Source organism: Dermochelys coriacea, chromosome 4 (assembly GCF_009764565.3).
Source record: "Dermochelys coriacea isolate rDerCor1 chromosome 4, rDerCor1.pri.v4, whole genome shotgun sequence".
In the NCBI taxonomy this organism is placed as follows: Eukaryota; Metazoa; Chordata; order Testudines; family Dermochelyidae; genus Dermochelys; species Dermochelys coriacea.
Genome location: NC_050071.1, coordinates 36,411,220 through 36,438,056, shown reverse-complemented (window position 1 = coordinate 36,438,056; position 26,837 = coordinate 36,411,220). Strand labels below are relative to the sequence as shown.

General features: G+C 41.4%; 1 protein-coding gene across 50 annotated transcripts in view; it reads right to left on the bottom strand.

The window, feature by feature from the left end:
• ANK2 (ankyrin 2) overlaps positions 1 to 26,837 on the bottom strand; it is a 581,571-nt gene that overhangs the window by 151,250 nt on the left and 403,484 nt on the right. For 36 of the 50 annotated variants that reach the window (XM_043512995.1, XM_043512994.1, XM_043512996.1 and 33 more), the window contains exons 5-7: positions 10,959 to 11,057; positions 1,790 to 1,975; positions 1,290 to 1,313 (exon numbers count right to left, since the gene is read on the bottom strand). In XM_043512995.1, coding sequence (XP_043368930.1) covers positions 1,290 to 1,313; positions 1,790 to 1,975; positions 10,959 to 11,057 — 309 coding nt within the window. The remainder of the gene's footprint in view (positions 1 to 1,289; positions 1,314 to 1,789; positions 1,976 to 10,958; positions 11,058 to 26,837) is intronic. The other 14 variants (XM_043513030.1, XM_043513022.1, XM_043513036.1 and 11 more) reach the window with 1 other exon arrangement.

Sequence of the window (26,837 nt, the reverse complement as noted above, 5' to 3'; positions counted from 1 at the left end):
ACATACTGTATTCTAAACCTGATTCAATTTTTTTCGCATTGGGATCAGCATAGTAAACTATTCATCCATTAGCAAATCATACTCTGATGTTATATATTGGAAACAAATTTTTTCCCAAAAGACTGTTCCCCAAAGCACTCAGCCTGTTATTTTAATCTCATTCCATTTACTTCAATGTCAGCCCCAAGATGAAAAAGGTCTAAGTAGAATCAAACACTCATTAAATTCCTGGCCTTGTTACTAGAGTTAGACTACCAAGAAAATACCTAACAACGCCAGACACTTTTGCACACATATGCATCCAAAATCCATCTCCTCCACCTTGTAAAATCCCCAACTGACTAAACAAAGGCATTTGAAAACACTACTTAATGCTTTGATTCTTGGAAACAATCTCTTCCCTCAAGGTTGGTGATACTTTTAGGGTTGATATCTGAGTTATAGCCAGTTGCATGCCCTACAGTACTGCTTTCAGGGTTGGTACTTCCAGAATTAACATGAAAAACATGATGGGACCCCACTGTGGGCAAGTTTTGATTATGCAAGAATATACCCACACACTACCCTGCATGGATTTCTGAACATTCTGTTAAAACAAACTGTCCCATTCTACTGGTTACTCCAAATAAAAATATTATTTGAACAAATATTCATCTTGGAGGGTGCTATTTTATGTATTAAATGTTTGGCTTTGATAAGCTGAAAATGCATACATGTGACAGATTAATTATCTATTGTATTTCATTTTTTGGTGCATGAGGAATTTATCCCCTTAATGGGTTTAGATTTTTTTAAACAGATTCAAAATACTTTGGGCCAAGTTACACCTATGCAATCTCACTACAGCTAATGGGTTGGCATGGATATAAATGAAGACAGAATCTTTATGGTCTTGTCATTTGACTTTTGCCAGGATTTTGGATTAGCCTGTCACCCTGTAGTTTTCATTTAGTTTTGACTAATGAGTGCTTTTGCATAATTAATTTTACCGAGTTCAAAAATATATCCATCCACCTACCCCCATCTCTAGTCCTTAACTCTTTTTGACCACATGTGAAGTCTCTAGTTTGCCTCAGTACAATGACACTGACAAGCTGGAGGAAATTACAAGACAAAGGAAGAACAAAAAAAGGGTTGCAGCTTTACTGTCACTGGCAGGTATTTAAAAAAGTTCCTTATGTTTCACTTTTAGTGCTAAATAATACAGAAAATAAATACAGTAGCATAAGGAAGAGCAGTAACCACTAATTAACAGAAAAAGTTAATTAAAAAAATGTTGCTCTCGGTACCTCAGTTGTTCTATTCACCATCATCTGATGCAGCGTGGTTTGGAAAAAAGAGGAAAAATATTACAGATCACCCAATAAAAGGAAAGCTACGTTGCTTGTTGAAAAGAGTTATGTTGTTATTACGGAAAAAGCAACTCAAGCATACATTAAACATTAAATACAACCCATGCACGCATGGGCCACACCAGTATCTTATTTAATTGAGAGAACTCAGTAATTCTGCTTCCATTCTTGTTTCTTCGTGATCATAAATAACGAAAGAGAACAGATTTTAAAAGGGTTTACAAGATGTGTCAGAAAGAACACAGCCCGTATTTATTGCGTCCTGCAGCTATACACTGCAAAAGCAGATGCTTTATGGTGATACTAGTTTTAGCAACTTATCATACACCACAGAAGTTACTTTCAATTATTATTTTTAAATTATGGAATTAATGTCCCTTTCCCAGAGGCACCCAGTCACACGACTACCCTTGGCCTCCAAAACAAAGCCTTTTTACCTTGGACTGAACATCAGCATTGTGGTCATTTTGGAGCAGGAGTGCTGCTGATTTTGTATCATCTTTCCTGGCAGCGATGTGCAAAGCTGGCAGTCTCACTTTCCCCTTGGTGTCATTCTCCAAGAGGATGGCCACTGCCTGATTGTGTCCCTGCTGTAGTGCAACAGCTAGTGGGGTGAAACCATCCTAATAGAGTGGAAAACAAAATACGCTTCATAAGGAGAAGGGCACATATCATCAATCCCATAAGCATACGTTAAATGTATACAGCAGTCAACTTCAGCCTGTGGGTTGTGACCACCAACATAATGGCCAGCAATTGTCAATGGCACAGGACTCACAAACTTTATCTCAGACATGTCTTCAAATATCTGTGACATGCACTTACTTAGTCACTTCAAACTGGTCCTTTTCCAATGTCAAGTACATTTCATATAGGTCATAGCACTGACTCCTATTGTATCTCCTTTAATGCTTACCATATTTAGAAGCATTGTGCATCAAATGATTCTGGAGATATACTTGCAAGAACTGGTAACAAATGGTCAGTTGCTGGAATTGGCATGAATAAGATGGAGAGCCCCTGTTGGGGTGCATCTCACAATACACCATTTTTAGAGCGAGTGTCTCAAGTTTTTTTTATCTCCAGATACATTTATTATTGTTCCTTCTAATTCTCCCAAGTTTCATGCTGCCTGTGTGATTCTGTCAGATAGCTGGGTGTCATTTATTGACTCTGATCCTAGGCAGCAAAGCATCACAATAGTTATTCTTTCTGGAAACAAAATTTAAGAAATAATCTTTTTTTTCTTTCAAGTACATTTCTAGTTTTACTTTACATTCAGTTAAAAATGGAAATGTTCGGGCACTAAAATGTATCCTGTTCTGCTAATGCTTAAACATAATCAAATCTGACTATTACAAATATTGCTGCTGCAGGCATTCCTCCAAGTGGAAATAATTTAACTTCATTATATAAGCAAACAGAGATAGGGGAAGGGGTATCAAGAAACTTAAAGTTCCACGCTTGCTGTTCTAACCTGGTAACATATAATTTTCAAAAGCGTCCAGCCTTGGCCAAACTTTGCTCCCATTGACTTTACTGGTAAAATGTCATTGTCCTCAATGAGAAAACTTCCATTAACATCAGTGGGTACAGACTTAGGCTAATGCTGAGTAATTTTAAAAATCCCACTCTTAGGAAGGCACTAAAGGACAAAAGAGACCGTGATTTGGGTCATGGACGGATGGATGAGGGGATAGGAAGGAAGATAGACAAGGATTAACTGAAAACAGAAGCACTGGGAAAGGCATGGAGAACAGGAAGTTACCATGGCGAGGCGAGAAGGTTCAACTAGAGAGTTATTTCTGATAGTGTGGAAAACAAAATACACTTCATAAGGAGTGAGGGAGGGAAGCAGACTCATGGATTTGAGAGAAACAGAGTAATGGGGTCAGGAAACAGAAGAATTTGGTTGGTTTGGGAGCAGGGAAAGAGAAAGATGGAATAGTGAGAAAGGGGAACATCAGAGACGGTAAAGACCTGAACCTGTTCAGATATTGGAGGTATTGCCCAGACTCACCAAACCAGGCTTGAACCTCACTAAACTAATACCTTTCAATCCCTTTTGTGTAAAATTATGAGTAGACTTTTCAATAGCTTCACTATTATAGCTGCTTACTCTCAAGAGACTACATTCTGTACTGGGAAGTAAAATGGGAGACCAGCTGAAGAAACAGCTGAACTAGAAAGATAATTCTAAGACTGGGGATACATCTGGTAGTGAGATGGCTTAGCGCAGGAACCTTTCCCCTCTGGAAACTTGAGAGCAAATCCTGGATTGGGGGACACATCTGAAACTGAGTTTGATGGTCACATCCTTAGAATCATAGAATCATAGAATATCAGGGTTGGAAGGGACCCCAGAAGGTCATCTAGTCCAACCCCCTGCTCAAAGCAGGACCAAGTCCCAGTTAAATCATCCCAGCCAGGGCTTTGTCAAGCCTGACCTTAAAAACCTCTAAGGAAGGAGATTCTACCACCTCCCTAGGTAACGCATTCCAGTGTTTCACCACCCTCTTAGTGAAAAAGTTTTTCCTAATATCCAATCTAAACCTCCCCCATTGCAACTTGAGACCATTACTCCTCGTTCTGTCATCTGCTACCATTGAGAACAGTCTAGAGCCATCCTCTTTGAAACCCCCTTTCAGGTAGTTGAAAGCAGCTATCAAATCCCCCCTCATTCTTCTCTTCTGCAGACTAAACAATCCCAGCTCCCTCAGCCTCTCCTCATAAGTCATGTGCTCTAGACCCCTAATCATTTTTGTTGCCCTTCGTTGTACTCTTTCCAATTTATCCACATCCTTCCTGTAGTGTGGGGCCCAAAACTGGACACAGTACTCCAGATGAGGCCTCACCAGTGTCGAATAGAGGGGAACGATCACGTCCCTCGATCTGCTCGCTATGCCCCTACTTATACAACCCAAAATGCCATTGGCCTTCTTGGCAACAAGGGCACACTGCTGACTCATATCCAGCTTCTCGTCCACTGTCACCCCTAGGTCCTTTTCCGCAGAACTGCTGCCGAGCCATTCGGTCCCTAGTCTGTAGCGGTGCATTGGATTCTTCCATCCTAAGTGCAGGACCCTGCATTTATCCTTATTGAACCTCATTAGATTTCTTTTGGCCCAATCCTCCAATTTGTCTAGGTCCTTCTGTATCCTATCCCTCCCCTCCAGCGTATCTACCACTCCTCCCAGTTTAGTATCATCCGCAAATTTGCTGAGAGTGCAATCCACACCATCCTCCAGATCATTTATGAAGATATTGAACAAAACGGGCCCCAGGACCGACCCCTGGGGCACTCCACTTGACACCGGCTGCCAACTAGACATGGAGCCATTGATCACTACCCGTTGAGCCCGACAATCTAGCCAGCTTTCTACCCACCTTATAGTGCATTCATCCAGCCCATACTTCCTTAACTTGCTGACAAGAATGCTGTGGGAGACCGTGTCAAAAGCTTTGCTAAAGTCAAGAAACAATACATCCACTGCTTTCCCTTCATCCACAGAACCAGTAATCTCATCATAAAAGGCGATTAGATTAGTCAGGCATGACCTTCCCTTGGTGAATCCATGCTGACTGTTCCTGATCACTTTCCTCTCCTCTAAGTGCTTCAGGATTGATTCTTTGAGGACCTGCTCCATGATTTTTCCAGGGACTGAGGTGAGGCTGACCGGCCTGTAGTTCCCAGGATCCTCCTTCTTCCCTTTTTTAAAGATGGGCACTACATTAGCCTTTTTCCAGTCATCCGGGACTTCCCCCGTTCGCCACGAGTTTTCAAAGATAATGGCCAAGGGCTCTGCAATCACAGCTGCCAATTCCTTCAGCACTCTCGGATGCAATTCGTCCGGCCCCATGGACTTGTGCACGTCCAGCTTTTCTAAATAGTCCCTAACCACCTCTATCTCTACAGAGGGCTGGCCATCTCTTCCCCATTTTGTGTTGCCCAGCACAGCAGTCTGGGAGCTGACCTTGTTAGTGAAAACAGAGGCAAAAAAAGCATTGAGTACATTAGCTTTTTCCACATCCTCTGTCACTAGCTTGCCTCCCTCATTCAGTAAGGGGCCCACACTTTCCTTGGCTTTCTTCTTGTTGCCAACATACCTGAAGAAACCCTTCTTGTTACTCTTGACATCTCTTGCTAGCTGCAGCTCCAGGTGCGATTTGGCCCTCCTGATATCTTTCCTACATGCCCGAGCAATATTTTTATACTCTTCCCTGGTCATATGTCCAACCTTCCACTTCTTGTAAGCTTCTTTTTTATGTTTAAGATCCGCTAGGATTTCACCATTAAGCCAAGCTGGTCGCCTGCCATATTTACTATTCTTTCGACTCATCGGGATGGTTTGTCCCTGTCCTTGTTCCTAAACATCACAAAAACACTGCATATTTCATGTATACATATTGCTGTATCTACTCAAGTGAGCCTCTGGACTAGAAGAACAGAAATTTCAGAATAGTGGATTTTTTTTATTTTAACCTGAGTTTAACATCAAATAGATAGAAAGCAAACAACTACTGAAAAAAAAGAGAGAAATTCATGTCTAAATGAAGGGTTGAAAACTGACAAGAACTAGAAATTCCTGAAAGTTTGGATGAAGGGGGTGAACATCCTTAATTATAAAATGAGCACATGTCCAGTTCTGTTATATAAAGCCAGACACCTGATTTTTTAAAAAACTAAAGTTTCATGCAGTTCATCACAGAAAGAGATTTGTTTGTATTTTTCTATAGTAGCGAAGTACTAATCCCATCTCTTATTTAACTGTTCAAAACCCATGTGGATAAAAAAATACAGTCAATCACAAATATATTTTCTTATCCATCAACCTAAGCCAACCCTCTGATACAGCTCCTTCAGTACAGTCAAATCCCCAAGTGACATAGAGCCAACTTAGGGGATGCGTTGGAGGGATGGAGGGCTCTGACTAAGATGTTGCTCTGCTCTGGCAGTTTCCAGCTAAAATAAAGCCCTCTAGGGGCTGTTACCAATCACCATAAATTGGAGCAATTTGGAGGTTGCTCTAAATAAAGCCCAGGGCCAAACCAGCCTTAGGTCACCATTAGGATGGGGAAGAGCAAGCTGATATAACAGCTACTTCACTCCTCCTTTGGGTCCTGATATGAGGAGAGTTTGACTGGTCCTATGGACTGGATTCCGTATCTTTAAAAATACTTATTTGTGAGTTGTGTGGCTCCCTCACTGAAACATTTAAAGCTATAGGGACAAATTTTGTCCTGGGCTGACTACACGCTATGTTATTGAATCATTAGGCTTTTAAGTAATTGAAGGCAATGGGCAACATGGTTATAACCAACAACAGAATTTGGCACTTTAAATATATATAGACCTCACTTGCTGATCTAGATCTGGATGGTGTGTTGTCAAAGTTAGTATCCAGGATTACAGTGTTTAATTAAACCTCATTGTGGCCTGGATTCAAATTTGAATCCTGAACCTGAAACAAAACTATGGCAATCCACCCTTCTGCCTCTGACTCTTCCCTAGCACTTCCCCTCTGTGTTGCTTCTTCTTACAATATCCTCCCAGTCTTGGGGTCCTCATTCTGTCTCAGAAGAGAGCATTACTGAGCACCACAGTGTTCTAGTTAATACCAGTTGCTGATTGTTTCCAAGTGCTATTTCAATGGGACTACCAGAACAGACTACATCTCCCCTCCCCCCTCTACCCCATTAATTGCACTTTTAAACAATAATAGAATACCACCTATTTAAATATTTTCGGATGTTTTCTACATTTTCAAATATATTGATTTCAATTACAACACGGAATACAAAGTGTACAGTGCTCACTTTATACTTATTTTTATTACAAATATTTGCAATGAAAAAAACAAAAGAAATAGTATTTTTCAATTCACCTAGTACAAGTACTGTAGTGCAATCTCTTTATCATGAAAGTTGAACTTACAAATGTAGAATTATGTACAAAAAAACTGCATTCAAAAATAAAACAATGTAAAATTTTAAAGAAAGTGAGAACAGGCATTCTCATAGCACTGTTGTAGCTGGCATCGCAAGTTATTTATGTACCAGATGCGCTAAAGATTCATATGTCCCTTCATGCTTCAACCACCATTCCAGAGGACATGCATCTATGGTGATGATGCGTTCTGCTCAATAACAATCCAAAGCAGAGCAGACCGCTGCATGTTTATTTTCATCATCTGAGTCAGATGCCATCAGCAGAAGGTTGATTTTCTTTTTTGGTGGTGCAGTTTCTGTAGTTTCCACATCTGAGTGTTGCTCTTTTAAGACTTCTGCAAGCATGCTCCACACCTCATCCCTCTCAGATTCTTGACGGCACTTCAGATTCTTAAACCTGTAGCTATCTTTAGAAATGTCACTGGTAACTTCTTTGTGTTTTGTCAAATCTGCAGTGAAAGTGTTCTTAAAATGAACAACATGTGTTGGGTCATCATCTGAGACTGCTATAACATGAGATATATGGCAGAATGCAGGTAAAACAGAACAGGAGACATACAATTCTCCCCCAAGGAGTTCAGTCACAAATTTAATTAATGCATTTTTTTAATGAGCATCATCAATATGGAAGCATGTCCTCTGGAATGGTGGCTGAAGCATAAAGGGGCATACAAATGTTTAGCATATCTGGCACGTAAATACCTTGCTACGGCGGCTACAAAAGTGCCATGCGAACGCCTGTTCTCACTTTCAGGTGACATTGTAAATACGAAGCAGGCAGCATTATCTTCTGCAAATGTAAACAAACTTGTTTGTCTTAACTGAACAAGAAGTAGGACTGAGTGGACTTGTAGGCTCTAAAGTTTTACATTGTTTTGTTTTTGAGTGCAGTTATGTAATAAAATACATCTACATTTGTAAATCTATATTTCTCATGATAAAGAGATTGCACTACAGTACTTGCATGAGGTGAATTGAAAAATACTATTTTATCATTTTAAAAGTGTAAATATTTGTAATCAAAAGTAATTATATAAAGTGAGCACTGTACACTTTGTATTCTGTGTTGTAATAGAAATCAATATATTTGAAAGTGTAGAAAAACATCCAAAAATATTTTATAAAATTCAATTGGTATTCTATTGTTTAACAGTGCACTTCATAGCAATTAATTTTTTAAATCATGATTGCTTTTTTTTAGTTAATCAGGTGAGTTAACTGATTAATCGACAGCCCTAGTTTTTTTCCATTGGTGGTAACCAGCCAGAATCAACACATATGAGGGAGCAGGAGGGAACTCAGTCCACTCCCGGGGTGAACAAGCCTTCTCTGCTGGAACTAAATATCTTGGGAACCTTTCCACGGGATTGAACTAAGCATGACTTCACCTTCCAAACTCCAGAAGATGAAATTGGCATTTACCAGGTTTAGAATGCAAAAGCCAGAAGAGAGTCAGATATGAAACCCTGGATACAAACTTATCTATGAATTCCAAGGATATTTCGATCCACAGCTTGAGTTCAGGCCCATCTGTAGATTAATTGTAACTGTATTGACCTCCAGATCCCCTAAGGTAATGAATTTACAACAAACCTGATCACAGAAAATACGAAGCAGTTCTGTGGAGGACTCAAAGCAGGTCATTAGGAACTTTTAGCTAGGCTTAGACCTTGAGAGTCCCAAAACTCTGTTGTGATTTGGAAACACTGTATCTGCCAAGTTGCCTGGCAATCACACAGGATTTCATATTTCAGAAAAGCTACAATGCTAACATGATCTCAATCAATGCAGGTCACAGAAAAGATAATTTTAGGAGCCATCATCAAGTGATACAGTATCCGTTGAATGAAGGAATAGTAAGGCAGCTGTTTGGCTATAGCGCAAAGTAAGCAAGCATAAATGCAACACTATTCCAAATCACTTCATTGGCCAAGGTAACCCAGAGTGGGTGAGTTTCTAAACTGATTGGAAGAAAGGTAACAGGTGCAAGCAAAAGAAGGAATGGGTGAGAAAAGCAATGAAAATGGGGGAGGGGAAGGTTTCCTTTTACTCTTTCACACTGCACAATAGTTATATATGGAAAGAACAGTAATAAAGTTGACAGGCTTTACAGAACAACAGCTGTCTACTTAGTTTTCTGAGACAGAGGATAGTAGTATTTGGTATCAAGAGAACAATGGGAAATAGAGTGAACACAAAGTGTGTTATATGAGAGTTTTGCTCATTGCCTAAAACTTCTCTGATTTACAGATCGTGGGGAAAGAAGTGAAGGGTCCCATGGTCCAATTTCTATATTCTTAGGGCCAGATTCTGATCTCAGTTGCACTGGTGTCAATCTGCAGTAACTTTACAGAAGTCAGTGGAGTTTATCCAGATTTACACTCCTTTAACTGAGCTCAGACCCTGGGCTCGAGTATCAATCTTTTGTGTACTTATACTTGTGATCTGTAGTATTATCTGAAGATGAAGCAGCATGCTGCTTGGTGAGTCTGTATCCTCATTAGAGTTGTGTATCTGGTTTCCCAGTTATATTAAATCACACCTAGAAACATGTACTATTTCAATAAGCCAGGCACAAACCTCAGAATCACAGAACCCTGATCGGCTCAGTGAGACCCATTCCCCACTATCCTTCTCCGAGCAGAGCTAACTCACAGGAGAGAATCTGTCTCATAATGTTACTTTTCTGTATATTTGTTTGTTTTTCTCGGTTTCATTTTGTGAGACCCCATAAAAACCGAAGATGAGCACATGCTGAACTCAGGAGACTCCTAACACAAAGAGGACTGGCTCTGAGAGGCAGGATATGACAGCCTAGGTGCAATGCTATTCTTTGTCAACACAAGACTTGCTATATTTTTTAAGACATGTTCCTCATAGTCCTAGTTATGGAGCACACAAAACATTCACACATTTTGCTCTAGCTCAGAAAGGGACTGAATCAAGGTTCCAGATCACTCCATCCCATTGAAAAACCCACTACATGGGATAGTGGAAGGAAAACTTTGCAAAGTTCCCCTTGCTGATTCTTCCCCAGATCACACCATGTGGTCGTTAGGGTAGAAAAGCATGCATGGCATTTTTGCCTTGGTGAAGAGAGTGGGCATCTCACAGAATCTGCTGGAGGCACAAAGTTTCACCAAAAACCTTGTACTTCTGCCTTCTGTACTCTTCAGACCAGCCCTTTTGCTGTGCAGCTCCAATGAAGCCAAGCTGCCACATCTTCCTCTCCTAGATGCTGCTGCAGGAACATCCCCATAATGGCTAGTTAACTTTTCTGTATATTCCCTCTGCGGCTGGTGGGGGGACAATACACTGCATTACCAATATATAGATTGTACAGTGAAATCCTGGCCCCATGGAAGTCAGAGGGAATTTTTCAATTGGGCCATCATTTCACACCTAGATTCAAAGAGGGTTTTTCATGACTCCAAGCATGGGGAAGAAGCAACTGCACTGTGAAGACAACTGATTCTCTCGCTCCGCCCCTCCCACCCTTCCCCACACACACGGAAAGAGAAAAATTCACATACAGATCTGCACGATCTGGTCCAAAGTTTGGAAATATTTGGTTTGAAAATCATGCTCATTCTAAAAGCATCTGGGTCATGAGGGAAAGAAAAATAACAGACTGTAGAAAAGAAGTATGTGCTTTACCTCAGTAGCAGTGCTCTGGTTGGCTCCATTTTCCAGCAGATATTTTACCACATCAGTGTGGTTCTCTTGAGCTGCCATGTATAAAGGAGTGAAACCATTCTAGGAAAAAGCACAACAGGAAACATTGTAGTGAGCTTTGTACATAAAACATGTTAAAGACCCCACACAGCAAAAGTATCTTCTGAGAACAGCACTTTTTTCTACTGATAAAAAGAAACAAGGTTGCATTTTCTGCATTAATGGGATATATGGAGGGCACAGAATGCATTGTGTGTGTCACTTAAAAGTCAAAAGGCTTCACTGTCAGGACTGCAAAAAACAAATATTAAGAAAGAATTTTAAAACATCAAAGAATCTGCTGCTTTGCAATGATTTTGAAACTCTATACATCCTTTTACAGCTGGCATACTTTGGAATATTTTCCCATACTCTTAAAACAACTCAGTATACATTGGGAATCTTCGTTATTACCACAACTATTTCGCCCCTCTTACAGAACAGGAATGTAACATTAGCAATAAAGTTCTATGAAAGCTGACAAGGAAGCAAGAATATCCCTTAATTTACTACTTTTTTTAACCAAAGGCATCCCACCAGAGACCACAAAACCCCTACCTCAAAAGAAGACAAGCAGAAATGGCAGAGCTTTAAAATAATACATATAATTTCACAGTATATAAAATAATGCAAACCACCAAACATAAATAACCCAACACTGCAGAGCCCTGATTGACTACACAGTAAGACTGCCCAAGTATAAAGTCATCTAGAAATGCCCTAATGTACTCAAAAGAAACCATGCTGGCTAATAGCATGTCTTTTTGATGGCTTTTTCCAGTTGGTAGCTAAGGCGGCCACATAATTATAGGCTGATATACCAGAAATATATGCTTTGTCTCCACTTTAAAATATCTCAGGGCTTGTCTATACTTAAAACGCTACAGTGTACACACTCCCATTAGCATACAACCACCTCCTGAGAGGCAGTAGCTACACTGACAGATGAATTCTTCTGACAGGGACTTAGGTCAGCTTAATTACGCCATTCAGGGGTGTGGATTTTTCATACCCCGACCGATATAGTTAAACTGACCTAATTTTCTAGTTAGATCAGGCCTCAGTATAAACAAAATACATTGCATGTTAATATTCAGCATAGTTTCAAAATTCATATGAGTGAAAAGTGCATTTATATTATTGTTTGAGGATCATTAAATAGGCCCAACACTCGTTTCAAGCTCTGTAAATTACAGTGTAATTTAAGAGGACATGATTACCTACATTTCATAAATCATTCCATCATCCTTCTATACACTTTTAACTAGAATATAAAACATAAATCAGATTTCAGCCACAAGACTTTTGCTGTGATATTCATTACTTTAGTAGATTATAGACTTATGCATGTGTACAATGAATTAGAAGTACCACAAATATTGTGATATTCAGAATCCTGTATCAGAACCTATCATTATTCTTTCCAGTAAACCTCATATGGAAACATTCCAAAAAAATCTCTACAAAATACATGCCCTTCCCACTGAGCAGGCAATAGTACAGTTGATTCTAGAATTGCTGGCTTTCAATCTCCCCCTATGCGTTTTCTATTGGAGAAGAACAAGGATTCTTATCTGCTTAATCCGTTACCAGATCCCCAAAAGAGCTACTTTTTTCTGCTCAGTATGAGGTATAAAAAGGGAATGGAAAACCTTGTAAAAAGTCATGTCTCTACAGGAAATTTTTTTCCGTCTAACTAAAGGTGTGAATTTAAACCAATACAGCTATACACATATAAACACTATGTGGACATTTTTATTCCATTAGAAGGGTGTTTTCCCAATTTATTTTATGTTGCTTGGGAAGGGGGTTAAAAAACAAACAAATTAAATCTGTACAACTATATCACTTCCACTGGTAAAACCTTCCCATGTAGACAAAGCAAAGAGATTCAAGATGGCATAATTCACTAGAAATGTGATAGAGTTAAGAGCAGACAACTATGACTCAGGGTCTTCTCAGTTGGCCATCCTCTCTTTTATATTTCTACTTTTCTGTTGTTTTCTCTCCTAGTTATACTCTGGGTCTGTTAACATGGCCACTGTGAAACAAATCCCTATTTCAGCTGATATCCTGAAAGATTTTTTTAGTGAAATGCTACTTGCCTTCCAGTTGCTTCACTTAAAGTTTGTATCTTTGTCACCTACACGGTAAAAGCATTCAGCCAGGGATACCACAATACAATCTGCTGATTTGCAATCAAGTTAAATGTAGTTATGGCTAGTGCCTTAAAGAAATGCACAGTAGCAAATGATGATGTCACTGCTACCTGAAATTTCTGTGAACATTGCTCTGCAAAGCACACTGACTGCCTGAAAGCAGCTCAGGATAAGTTAGGCGCTGAACATTATATGATCAAAGATGTGATTACATAGTGGAATTTGCTCTTTCATAAAATGAAACATTTAGCTCTAAAATACAGGATCTTTAGGAACTGTCCAACAATGATGAAGCTTTGTCTGGACTAGGAAAATTACCTATTGCTGGCAATGGTTTGAGTGATGGTATAGCTAAACTGATACTGATCATAGTACAAATGAGAAGTTTTTCAGCACTTCCAAAACCATGATGAAAACATCCTCCAATTGGGTAAGCTTCCTACTGCAGACAAGACTCAAGATTTACATAGCTGCTGGGGAAAACCATGGTGACAGTGGTTTCAATTTTTTGAGCTAAGCATTAAAAATCTGGATGTCAGATCAATATTAGTACTAAGTACTGGCCACCATTGGAAAAGAATACCATAATCGGTGTGCCCTTGGTTTGATCAGTTATGGCAAATCCTGTGACCAGTCCATATTCTGAAAGTGGTCATATAGCAGTTTATATCTTTGGATGCCATATGAGTCAAAGGATAAAAACACTTGTAAAGGGAAACATGATTTGCTAGCTCTTTTAAAAAATCTGTGTTAGATTGTGAGCCACATTTCACCCTTATTACAGTCCTATATTTCCTATTGTTTTTAGGAGGGTTTCTTGGGGCTAATCACAGGTATACTTGGTTTAACTGTCTTGCAGCTATGCTGCACCTTTCTCCATGGTTAGTGATTTAACAGAAATTAAGGAAATTCAAGAAATAAAGGACACACCTCTTGATACTGAACATAGTGCTCTTCTTTGAAGTCCCACCTGGCATCAAAAGCTCAGGATCAAGCAACCAACAGTGACAGCGCTTCTAGGTCAAATTTTTCACTCGCTTACATCCATGTATTATCATTCACTTAACTGATGTTTCCAGGGGGTAATGAAGGGGAGAATTCAGCCCAGTAACAAGAAACAAGTCTACATCTCTCTATTTTCTGAACAAAGGCAGAGGGCTAAAGATAAATAATTTTGAGTGAATAGTTTACAACATACAACATTTGAAGAGACCCTAGGGTATTTCCTGGCTGACCTTCTCATCTCCTATTTTGCATGTGTCCATCCTGGCCTCTGCACCATAACAAACATGTATACTTCTTGTCCACCAACTAGCGAATCTGGGGATATGGACATTCTTCATTAGGTCAAGCCAAACTATGAAGATATGCAATCCCTTGTGCTTATAAATCATAGCTGGATTTATAAACTATAAAATCTACAGAAGATGCCCTGCAACTCAGCAGCCTCTTCTGCTCCTGGCTTCTATTGTTTGACAATCCTGTTCCACCATACAGAGCCTGCTCTGAACCTCACAGAGTAAAATGAAGTCATGCCTATTGGTGCATTCATTTAGTATGGCACAATGGGCCTTGATTAGAGTTGGAGTGAGCAGGCAACGGGGACTAAAACAGTTTTTAAAAACTTATATTTGGCAGAACAGCAAAAGAAAGGAGCAGGGGAATATACTGTGTAAGCATTTTGGTTGTCCCCACAGACCTGGATACACGCACAACATCAACTTATTAGGTGTAACTAATGGAAATTTACCACACCCTAGGATCAGTGTGTAATATTTATTAAAGCCTCACACTGTACAATTATACTCTTTCCTTTTTATTTTCATGGATTTTATGCCATTTGTAAAATCCTACTGTTACGGAATACTAATAAATATGTACACCAGCATCATGCACATTCCTAGAAATGTGCGGAGATAGAGGATTTTAAAGCAAGAGTGAAATGATTTGCCCAAAAGCTCAGCAGAAGGGTTTTGCCAACTAAGTTTCCTAGCTCTGGAGTAGGACCAAGATAATAAAACTCTGGATCAGAGGAGGCTATAGTCATCCCATTCACGACCCGGTCATTTAGCACCAGGAGGTGTATAATGCATCTCCACATACTGCTGATGATGACCTACAGAGTTTCCATCACACTGAGGAAACCCATCATTCATAGCAGTAAGTTTGCTATAATCATAGCTAAAGCCACAGGGGTTGTGGGGAAGGAAATACTTACAAATTAAATTATGTTTATTAGTTTTTTCCTTAAGTTTCCACTGAATTAAGATGAATAGACAGTCCTAGTGTCATTCATCCTCAATACCTTAAATATGATTAAAGTTCAGAACCCCGTAGAGAAACATTTAGTGCTAACTCCTGTGGTCATTATTTCTAGCCACTTCTCTATGCATATAGACATGGCAGTGGACTACAATGCTGCCTTAATATGATACAAAATATTTCATTTTACAGTTTTATAAATTCCCTTGGAAAAAACACTGGCCAGTAAAGAGTTTATGAAAAATGTTTCACAACTCCAATATGTAAAAAGGAGCACTTGCTTTGAAAGCTGATATTATCTGAGCTTGCAGAGATAATATGCAGTAAGTAAAATTCAAGACAGAGTTATATATATTTATATATTGGTATCCCCTTGTGCAAATTTTGCCTTACTCTGGTTCTGCTGGTAGGGGGCCCTTAGCTCACTTAAGGTCAGGATTTGCACTTCAGAGGATCATGAGATCATCAGAGGTGCTGAGTACCTACAACTCCCACTGAGTTTTGAAAACTGGTTTGTCACATTTAAACATTCAAAATTTTAAAACTACTGCACTGATTTTCTTCTAAACCTGGCTTGTTTAGAGATCACACAGAGGCTAGGTGTGATTTGCCCTCTAATAGAAGAAATTGAGGGATCTCACCCTAAACCCTGTGGATCTTGGGATTCCGCTGGTTGGCTTTATTCCTCTATATTGTTGAGTCTCTTCCATCTCTGCCCTAAATCCCTAGCACCACAGTTCCGTTGCATCCCTGCAAGGGGTTCCCGTGTAAGGAAGTTCCACAGCAAGAATGGACCTCTATAGGAAAGTTGGTATAGTCCCTTGACGGATTCATTTTCCTCTGAGGTTTCAGATAGGTGCAAGGGTAATGAAATATGTCTGCCCCAACCCCCAATCCACAGAGCCACCAGGGAGAGTTATACATGGAGGTTGGGAGGTGGGGAGAAGGATGGTGTTGTGGATCTCATTTTTTGTATGCGGCATGGGAGATCAGTGTGTGGATTCTAAAAGAACAATGTCTTATTAAGCCTTAGAAATAAAGCCATATTTTAAGAAACTTGTCTCTGGTTTATGAGGCCCTTAATCTGGCATAATCTATATCATGATTTGGCCCCCAAACTGGATAACCATTTAAAAATGACCTGGAAATGCACTTCATTTTGTGTCTCTGTTAAAGACTGAAACATGGTCTTGGGTTTTGTAAATTTAGTTTTGGTATTTGAAAAAACAGCCTGTGGTCTTGAAATGAAATACTGAATCACAATGCCTATGCATAAGGCGACAGAGCTAAGGTTTCATTTTAACTCTGGTATATCTGGATGTTTTAGTATTTATCCATGAAGCTTTAAATCTTAATGTAGGGGTTTTCCAATTTAAAGTCAGGAAATGCCACAGTAAAAGTAGCATGCACAAACTTATCTACTTCCCTTTGTCATATATCACAAGGTCACATACTATTTCTCAAACAGTACAATAAAACATCATACTACATTTTCTACAATATTAATAGATGCATATGTAGCAAAACTACAACAGTCAACAGGGACAGATCCCTGACCTTCTGCACCAAAAGCAGGAGTACCACTTGAACAAAGGTCTCTCTCTTCTAGGTTTGAATTGCATTCTCTGATGGCTTGATCCTGCACCAGTGAAGTCAATGGGACTTTTGCCATTGATTTCAATGATACCAGAATTCCGGCTACCATCTCTATGTGGGCCAGCCATTTGGCAATGTGTTACATGCAATAGCAGGTAAGGATGTGGTTTCTAGACCCTGTGGTAATGAGATAATTAGAAAGGTCTGTGACAGACACACACAAACATAACAGAATCCTGCTAATCTGCATACCCTATAATTCCAGTACAAAAATTAATGGTATCCCTGCACTTCTCAGAACACATGTAATGTGGTCTCATATTGCGTTGACATTATCATTACAAAGACAGTAAAGATAGGACATTTACTAGTATAATATGAAGTTATGATGAAGAATTAAAACTACATAAATGAAGTACATTTTGTTATACATTATCCTTGGATGATTCCCTCCCTCCTCTCCCCAATATTTGCTTGCTTGCTCATTTGAGAAAATCAGTAGTTCCCTACAGCTCTCACTCATGGAAATTACTGAGGCTTTATATTTGTCTCCAAATTTGCACCATTAAACCTGCCCCATGCCTTTGATGAAGAACACCAATGTTCAAGCAATCTGAGTAAACATGGATTTTAGAGCACTTAGGAAAACTGGCTGTTAACCAGAAAGCTTGTCTCAATTGTAATTATAGAGGAGTTACCACCTCATTATAATAACTATACATGTGATAATATGAGAGAGAGGGAAAGTCTATTTCTTCTGTGCTAATGCTGATGTTTCCTTTAAGATGAGATATTATATTAGAGTTAATAACATTTCCCATAATAAAATATCCAATGATGTCGGTACTAATGAACGTATCTGATGTACTTTAAAAGCCTACAGACTCTGTATGAGATGGTAACAGCAGATCAATGGCATCACTGGGGGAGTGGGAGATTACTGTTGTCTAATGCAGTTGTTTGCCTACAATTAATGCTCTTCTCCTCAATTAATGCTCAAAAAGTAATTACACATTTGCAGGTCAATGTGATCATCAGATTGCCCTTTACACACTAGCTGCAATTCAAACAAATAAAACAGAATTCCTGCAGTGTAATATGTCTCGGCTTAGTCCTATTCTCTGCCTCTCCAGTTTACTGCATATTTTTTTCAATTCTTTGCTCAATATCAAACTAATGACAGGTCTTTGGGACAAGCTCTCAAATGAAAATGAATGATATCCTTTCTGTAGAAAAACCTTTACCACATCTGCTTAACTCTATTTTAAAACAATTTTCAAAGAAGGATGCAATCCACATAATATTGCTTATGGAAAAGGCATATCTGATGTATTTTGATGGTCTGCACTAGGAGTCAGGAGACTAAAGTTTTACTCCTGGTTTTTCCACAGACCTGATGTGTGACGTTGGGCAAATGACTTCACCTCTTTGTGCCTATTTACCTTCCTATACTTGTTATATCTATATGAGGGCTTGTCTACTCTACCGCACAAGGTCAGTCTAAGATATGCAATTTCAACTACATGAATAGCATAGCTGAAGTCGACGTACTTAGATCTACTTACCACGGTGTATTCACTGCTGACGGTCTCCCATCGACTCCGCTTGCGCTTCTTGTTCTGTTGGAGTACCGGAGAAGATGGGAGAGCACTCAGCGGTCGACTTATCGTGTCTATACTAGACGTGATAAATCGATCCACACTGGATCGATCACTGCCCGCCGATCCAGCGTGTTGTGGAGACAAGCTCTAAATTACAATGTTGTCCAGGTAGAGACTCTCAGTATGGGTTTCGGATGGTATCTAGCCTGACAGGGCCCTGATCTTGTTTGGGCCTGTAACTGCTACTCTGACAATTTTATTAGGGTTTTGCTGCACCTCAAAATGTAAGTTACTTTCCTGACTGGCACCATGCTTCAATATATCACAATTCTCTCCCTGGCACCTCACTGGTACACTGTTATAGATAGGGCCCTACCAAATTCACAGCTTTGAAAAAACATGTCATGGACTATGAAATCTGGTCTCCCCCATGAAATCTGGCTGGGAGTATTGCCACCCTTACTTTTACATTGCCTTCAGAGCTGGGTAGCCAGAGAGCAGTGGCTGCTGACCAGGCATCCAGCTCTGAAGGCAATGCCACCGCCAGCAGCAGCAGCACAGAAGTGAGTGTGGCATGGGGGACTGTCACTTTTTAGGGGGTCAGGGCTGGACTTACTTGTGGGTGATGTGGGCAACTGCCCAGGGTACTGTGGTCAGGGGGGTGCTATGATCACACACACACACACACAACACACCAGCCCAAGACCTCTTGAACTCCCAAGCACTAGGGAGGGGCAGGGCTGGGGACGCCCCAGGGCTGGGTCAGATCCACCTCCGCTCGTGGCGCAGAAGTAAGAATGGCAATACCACACCATGCCACCCTCACTTCTGCAGTGCTGATGGCGGTGGCGCTACATTCAGAGCTTGGTGTCCGGCTAGCAGCTGCCACTCCTGATGTCCATCTCGAAAGGCGCAGTGCCGCCACCAGCATCAGCGCAGAAATAAGATTGGCAGTACCGTGACTCCCCTACAATAGCCTTGTGTCCCGTCTCCTCATACCAACACGATCTCCTTTTGGGTCAGGAGCCCCATGGTTACAATACTGTGAAATTTCAGATTTAAATATCTGAAACTGTGAAATTTAAGATTTTAAAAATCCTATGTCCATGAAATTTACTAAAATGGACCGTGAATTTGGTAGGGCCCTATTCACAGGGTGAAGAAATCTGCTCTGGTCTTATACTAGTGGCAGCTACTCCCACACTGTGTTGGCTCAACTGTACTGGCTGGCAGGTGTGCATGTTTATGTAGGGAGGGGGCAGAGCCAAGACTTAGCCAATTCCCAATGCCTTCCTGCCCGTTTCCTGTCCACCTGCATGGGAGAGAGTGTAGCATCCCAATGAAGGGATTACATGCTAATGATGTAGGGCCAAACCCTGCATCCATTCAACTCCATGGCATCACTGATAGAAAAAAATGAGTGCACGATTTGACCTATAAACACAAGTCCTACAGATGTTATGTCACCATAAGCCAAATGAAGAGTCCTTTCTTTAATAGACTCAGGGGATTGTTGGTGGATGGCTCCATGAAAGAATCAAAATGCTCAGAATTCTGATAACTTTTGTTTTGCATTATACTTAGGGCATTATTCTCAGCCAATCTAAAAATAAATTCCTCATAAGAGGATTTTATCTCAATAGGACAGATTCTCTTTCTCTTAAAGGGTGAATTAAGGACAGATAACCCACTTTATCTTTCAATTTCCTGGGTTTTATTAGTTTATGTCAAAATCTGAATATCTGATTCACCAGGGGTTTTACTGTTCTATTTCCTTGCTTTTTCCGTAATTAAAAAGGCATTTTTTTCATAAAATGTTGTATTACCTACATTATTTTTCAAGAGAATGATCTCCCAGGCAAATATTCATTTTGACTAGTGACTATGTATTTAGATTCAAACCAATATATAATTGGTTAATTTGTGAATACACATTATCTCTATGGATAAATATGCATTTAACATCACCAGTCATATTTACTGTCAGAGTTCTCCACACAGATTAACAGTACAGTAAATTATATAAATTAAGGGAATATTTTTAAGTCCCTGAAATTAGGCAGCTAAATCCATACTTAGCCATTTCGATAAGTGGACAGATTTTCAAGGGTTCTGAGCACCAGCAACTCCCATTAACCTACAAATACATTTTTACTTTAATGGGACCTGCAGATACTCAGTGGCTCTGCAAATCAAGCCACTTACTTAGGTACCTACCTGTTCATCTGGGCCCCAGTTCAGCAAAGCACGAGTACACTGACTGAAATCCTGGCCCACTGCAGCTAACTGGAAAATTCCATTTGACTTCAGTGGAGCCAGGATTTCACCCATAAAGTCAATGGAACTCCTCCTCTGCTTAAAGTTAAGCATATGCTCAAGTGCTTTGTTGACTAGGGATGGGAAATTAAAATTAAGCATGTGTTTTGCTCCATTTGAGCCCTGATCTTCAAGAGAAGTGACACCACAAGACAAAGCACTGTCACTGCACCTAAGAATTGAGTAGGATGCCATTGCTCAGAGCAGATTTAGGGTATGTCTACACTGGCCAGTTTCAGTGCCAGAAGTTACACCACTTTTATTAAAACGCTGGAATTAAACTGCCGTTGCGTGTCAACTCTGTGCTCCTTGTGACGCTGGAGTGCATCCACATTAGCAGCTCTTGCAATGGCAAAGAGAGCAGTGCATTGTGGTAGCTATCCCACTGTTCAACTGGCTGCAGGGTGCTTTGAAGGGTTTGCAATGCCTCATGGGGCAGGCACAGTGTCGCATGATGCAGGTTTCCCAATCCTGTTGTTCCATGGGCATCCTACTACATTGCCAGCTGCTTTTCAATTGAAGTGGGGTGGGGGGAGTATGTGACAGGAAGTGTGTGTGTGTATGGAGGGGGAAGAGAGAGACAATGTGTTGGGGGGGCACAGAGAGTGTGTCAGCATGCTGTCTTGTAAGTTCAGACAGCGGCAGGAAGCAACCAATCCTGAAGCAGGGGGAGGGGAAACACCGACATCAGCCCCCGCCTCCCTCCCTGGGCTCTCTGCACAGCAATCTCTCTCTCTCTCACACATACATTCACACTCACACACCCCCCACCTCTGTGTTCAACAGCAGGAGCATTCCACATTAATGGTTTGCTTTGCATCCCAGAGCAGATCAGCACAGCATGCAATGGCTGTCAGAAAGGGAGCTTTGAAAGTGGAGGGGCGCATGTCTTCCGGGCAGCTGAGTTCAAAACAATGAGCAGAGAGGCATTATGGGACGGCTCCAGAGGCCAATTACAGTGCAGAAAGCAATCAAGTGTCTACACTGGCAATAGAGCCCTGGAGCTTCTGTGCAAATAGCCTTATGACTCTCATTCAGGTGGGTTTTGGTTTTTTTTTTTTTTTTTTTTGCAGTACTGCAACTGAGGAGTTTCTGCGCACAAAGTGGCGTGGCAGTGTGCACAGTCTGAGTGCAAAAAGCTGCTTTACTGTGCAGAAACTTGCCCATACAGACAAGCCCTTAGTCAGCTTCTCTCAACTCAGCTTCTCAAATCATCAGCAAATCATCTGCTATGATAAAGCAAGAGATGAGATGTAGAAAAGATGTTTTCTTATACATTCTGTTACCATGCCAGGTAAAAAGAATGAAGGGCATGCAAATAAAAAACATGTTTAGATCATAACATCTTACATTTATAATATGACTACATTTCCCTATGCTGAATACAGGACACCTGGTAAAAGTACTCATATTCAAGTGAGTTCAACGGCAATCAATCAGAACTATACAATACAAAACTATGCAGTTCAAATTAACATCAAGTTGACTGAGCCCCCGTTAAAAAGAAATACTGCATAGTTGGATTTTTTTGATTTACCTTCTTATCTTTAAGGCTTTAGGGTTCACACAGGGAGGGGTGATACCCCCCTCAGCCCCTCCCACACGCACATGGGGAGAGGCGACACGTACAATCGTACATCTTTCTCACATGGGGATGGTTGACCAACCAATCCCACCCTCTCTGCCGGCGTTCTCCACCCACCATACCTGGCTGGGCCCCCGGGACAACTGACCCACCTGCCCTGGTACCTGGCACCACATCTTCCTGAGGCAATATGGGATGGGGCACGCAGGGTCACATACGCTCCTTCCCCAGATTTCTGCCAGGGTTCACACCAGAATGTGGCCAGCAGCCTTTTGGCACTATGGGGGAGAGAAGGGACAGGAGCTGCTTTCAGCTGCAGAGGTGTTGGGGAAGGGATGACATGGCCCGTGTGTTTGCAGAGTTCATCTCTTCCCCCCCGCCCCTCTGTGGCTGGAAGCAGCTTGTTCCTTCGTGCCCTCACGGTGTCAAAAGGCAGCTAACACCTCCAGACTGCTGCTGGCCACCGGCACTGACATAACCCAGCTGCCTTCTGTCCCTCCCTTCCCCCAACCCCGGCTACAGTGCAGGCTGGAAGGGGTTAAGCCCTAAGGATGCATGTGCACCAGGGCCTTCAGCAAACCTGGCCAGAGAGGTGGCTCAGCAGAGGAGGGTGTCATGGGGACGGAGCAGCCCCACGCTCTGTGGGGGTAGGAGTCACGGCGGTGCAGAAGGAGATGGGTGAAGAGGGTGCTAAGCCCCTGCCTGAGGGGCTGCTGTGGAGCCTACAGGTTCACGGCATGAACAGGCCGGAAATAGCTTCCAACTGCCACTCCAGAGCCTAGCTGAGGAGCAGAATGGCTTCCCGTGCCATCGCTGTGCGGGGCTTTGGCACATGCAGGGCTCAGCTCCTCCTGGCCAGTGCCCTGGGCTGGAGAGGAAGGAATCTGCTGGCCAGGCTGTTGGTGAGCTGAGCATTTTGACCAGGGGCTGGTTGTCTGCACAGTATTGGGAGCAGGATGCATCCTGCTGGTGGGGATATGGAGAAGCAGCCGGTCTGTGGGGCGTGGGCGCGAAGGGGCAAAGCAGGGAGAGGTCAGCAAGAGGGGAAGCAGATAAAGGGCTGATGTGTGGCAGAAGAGGTGACATGTAATTGGCCACCACCTGGTGCCTGCCCACACTCACCAGCCACCGCAGCGCGCAGCCAGTGCTGACTGGAAATGGGAAAGGGCCCTGCTGGCTGAGAGCTGGCACGCAGCGGGGGTTGCGCTGACGGACCAGCGGCAGGAAGTGGCCTGCCCGTCATGCTACATCTTCACCCTGCCACCAGCCTTGCACACCCATCCCCATCTTCGGCCTCTGGACCCACCCCCCTACTCAGCACTGCTGGGTGGGCAGTTGGGGAGCAGGGATCTGGCCAGCAGCAGGACCAGCCAGTACTCTGAGGGAAGGGGGAGAAAGACACAAAATATGGCACAATTTGCCTGTTTTTAAGAAGAAGCTAGGACACCTGCAGGAGGGCTTAAATACGGGACTGTCCCTTTAAAAACAGGACATCTGGTCACCCTATACATTTATATAGCCAACGCCTTTCACCACGAGGGCCACAAAGCATTCTACAGACTTATATGTCATGGTGTACAATGTAACAGATGGTTAACAGAGTACCCTAACACAATTTTTTTAAGACACGATTGAAGCAAACCAGAATACTGTATCTGACTGAAACAACAGAGAGGTGTTTCAGATAAGGAGAAGGTAATTGTTTAAATTGGAATTCAGGCATAACACTTGGGCTAGCACGACTATGCCTGTGAAATGCACTGGGGGTTCTCTGATGATGAGAAAAGGTCTGGACCTCAGTATTAAAACTCATCTAAAAGACTCTCATTTTAGCAGCATTAAACTCACTAAACAGCATGTTGGGTCACTGCTTCAGTACTAAGCCAGAAAAAAGAATGTACATATTGAAACACCTATGCCACCATTTCCTGCAGCACACTGGCTTTTATTTCAGAAGTCCCCCAAATCAAGTGCTCACCAGGTCTTATCCTGTTTAGTTTACAAGACATGATTAAATCACAGTCCAAGTATGACAGGAGGGCATACTGACAGTGTAATAACCAGCACTTCTAATTCTTCCTAGAGTTTCTCTGCTCTAAACATGTACAATTTTATTTCCTTAGGCTATCATATTCCACAAGTTAAATTAACATTTGATAAGCTATAGGCTGGGAAATAAAAAGTGAGAAATCAAATACGTATTTTGAATATTAGAAGGGATGTGAGGAGAGCTAAATACAAGAATCAGTGCATGCACTCTCAGCAACTAATTAAAAATTAGTGACAGTCGTGGATTTAAAAAAATTAGAGAGCATGTGGAAGATTCACAAAAATTTCAAAGTTGATCAAATTTGGAGAAAAAAATATTCCACACATTCACTTATATTGTTGTTGTTTAAAAGCATCATATAGAAACATAAAATTCTGCTTTCTTTTAAGTTCATTTCAACATCTATTAATTACAAACTAACCATGACCAAAACTGACTATAGAGACAGCCTTCTGGTCTTACACACCAAAACTAATGGAATAATTTGCTCCTTGGAATAAGTACTCACATTGTCTGATTTAAACTTTTAATCCTTTATTTTAAGACCCTATTAGGGTACAATGACCTGAAATTGCAGCTGCTCAAAGTTCTGTGTGATTTTTGATCTAATGACCTACTTTATCTTGTGGGCATTAAGTCTGTATGGATTTCTCACTGCCGCAAGAGTGGAGTAATGGGTTGTGTGTAGTTCAGCGGCCCCAGGAACAGACCAGGAACCAGACTGCAACTTTGAGAGGCACAATCTGATTCCTAGCTCTATCCTTGCTCCAGGTGAAGTAATACGCATCAGCCTATTTTTGGCCTGCATACGGAGTTCACTCTTTTACTCTTCTCACCCATCTGTACAAGAGTGGAACTAACAGATGCATAAAGGCTCTCCTCTCTCTCTCTCCTTTGCACTTCCAATGTGGTATGGATAGGACATATAGGGAAGTAAGTGGGCTTGCTACACATTTTTCTCCCCCCGTGTGGGAGCACACCTGATATGATAATCTGTCCCTAAGAATGGTGCAGTTTTGGCCTCTCTACTGAACAGTCAGAAAATTTTAAATGAGCTCTGAATTTTAAACACATCACCTGATGCAACACTTCAGATAAAGGACAAATTATACTTAAAAATTAGGTAACAAATTCTCATATCCTTATTCATGTTGAGTAATACCTAAAACCTCAAGGAGTCCCACTGATTTCAAACCATTGCTTGAGGACTAAAAAGGTACCACTCAATGTAAGAGTATGGGAATCTATTCCATAGCTTCCAACCTAAGAAGCTAGTGCTGAAGTATTGCTTATCGTTATTCTGCGATTTATATTCTGAATGGTGAGTCTTCATAAATTCAAGACTAGATTTTCATAACCAAACTCACAAAAAAACTACTCATTCGCATTGTACTGCTGACAGAATTCGTATGGTCCGCATATTTTGTGCCCCCTCCCTCTGCAGAAAAATGCAAAAGAAAACTGCGGGGCGGAGGGGACAAGCCTCTTCCCTGGCAGCAAGTCTGTTCCAGTGTGCCTGAAGAAATCACTGCAGAGGGAGAGGGGTTGGGCATGTGTGCCTGAATGGGAGACGATGATCACCGTCAGGGGGTGGAGCTGAGCGTGTGTGAGTGCCAACAAGTGAGAGAGAGACTGTCCCTCTCACTTACTACTGTGGCTCAGTGGAGGCGTAGGGCTTTTTATTATTTTATTATGCAGGAGGCAGGCTCTGTCAGTGAGGTAGCAGCCTACCTGGTAACATTGTTAATGTTCCTATTAAAAAAAAGAAAAGGAGTACTTGTGGCACCTTAGCGACTAACAAATTTATTTGAGCATAAGCTTTCGTGAATTACGGCTCACTTCATCGGATGCATTCGGTGGAAAAAAAAATTCACACTGTAACGAGAGTGATCAGGTAAGGTGTGCTATTACCAGCAGGAGAGAAAAAAAACCTTTTGTAGTGATAATCAAGATGTGCCATTTCCAGCAGTTGACAAGAAACGTGTGAGGAACAGTAGGGGGGAAAAATAAACATGGGGAATTAGTTTTACTTTGTGTAATGACCCATCAACTCCCAGTCTTTATTCAAGCCTAATTTAATGGTGTCCAGTTTGCAAATTAATTCCAATTCAGCAGTCTCTCGTTGGAGTCTGTTTTTGAAGTTTTTTTCTTGCAATATTGCCACTTTCAGGTCTGTAATCAAGTGACCAGAAAGATTGAAGTGCTCTCCGACTGGTTTTTGAATGTTATAATTCCTAACGTCTGATTTGCGTC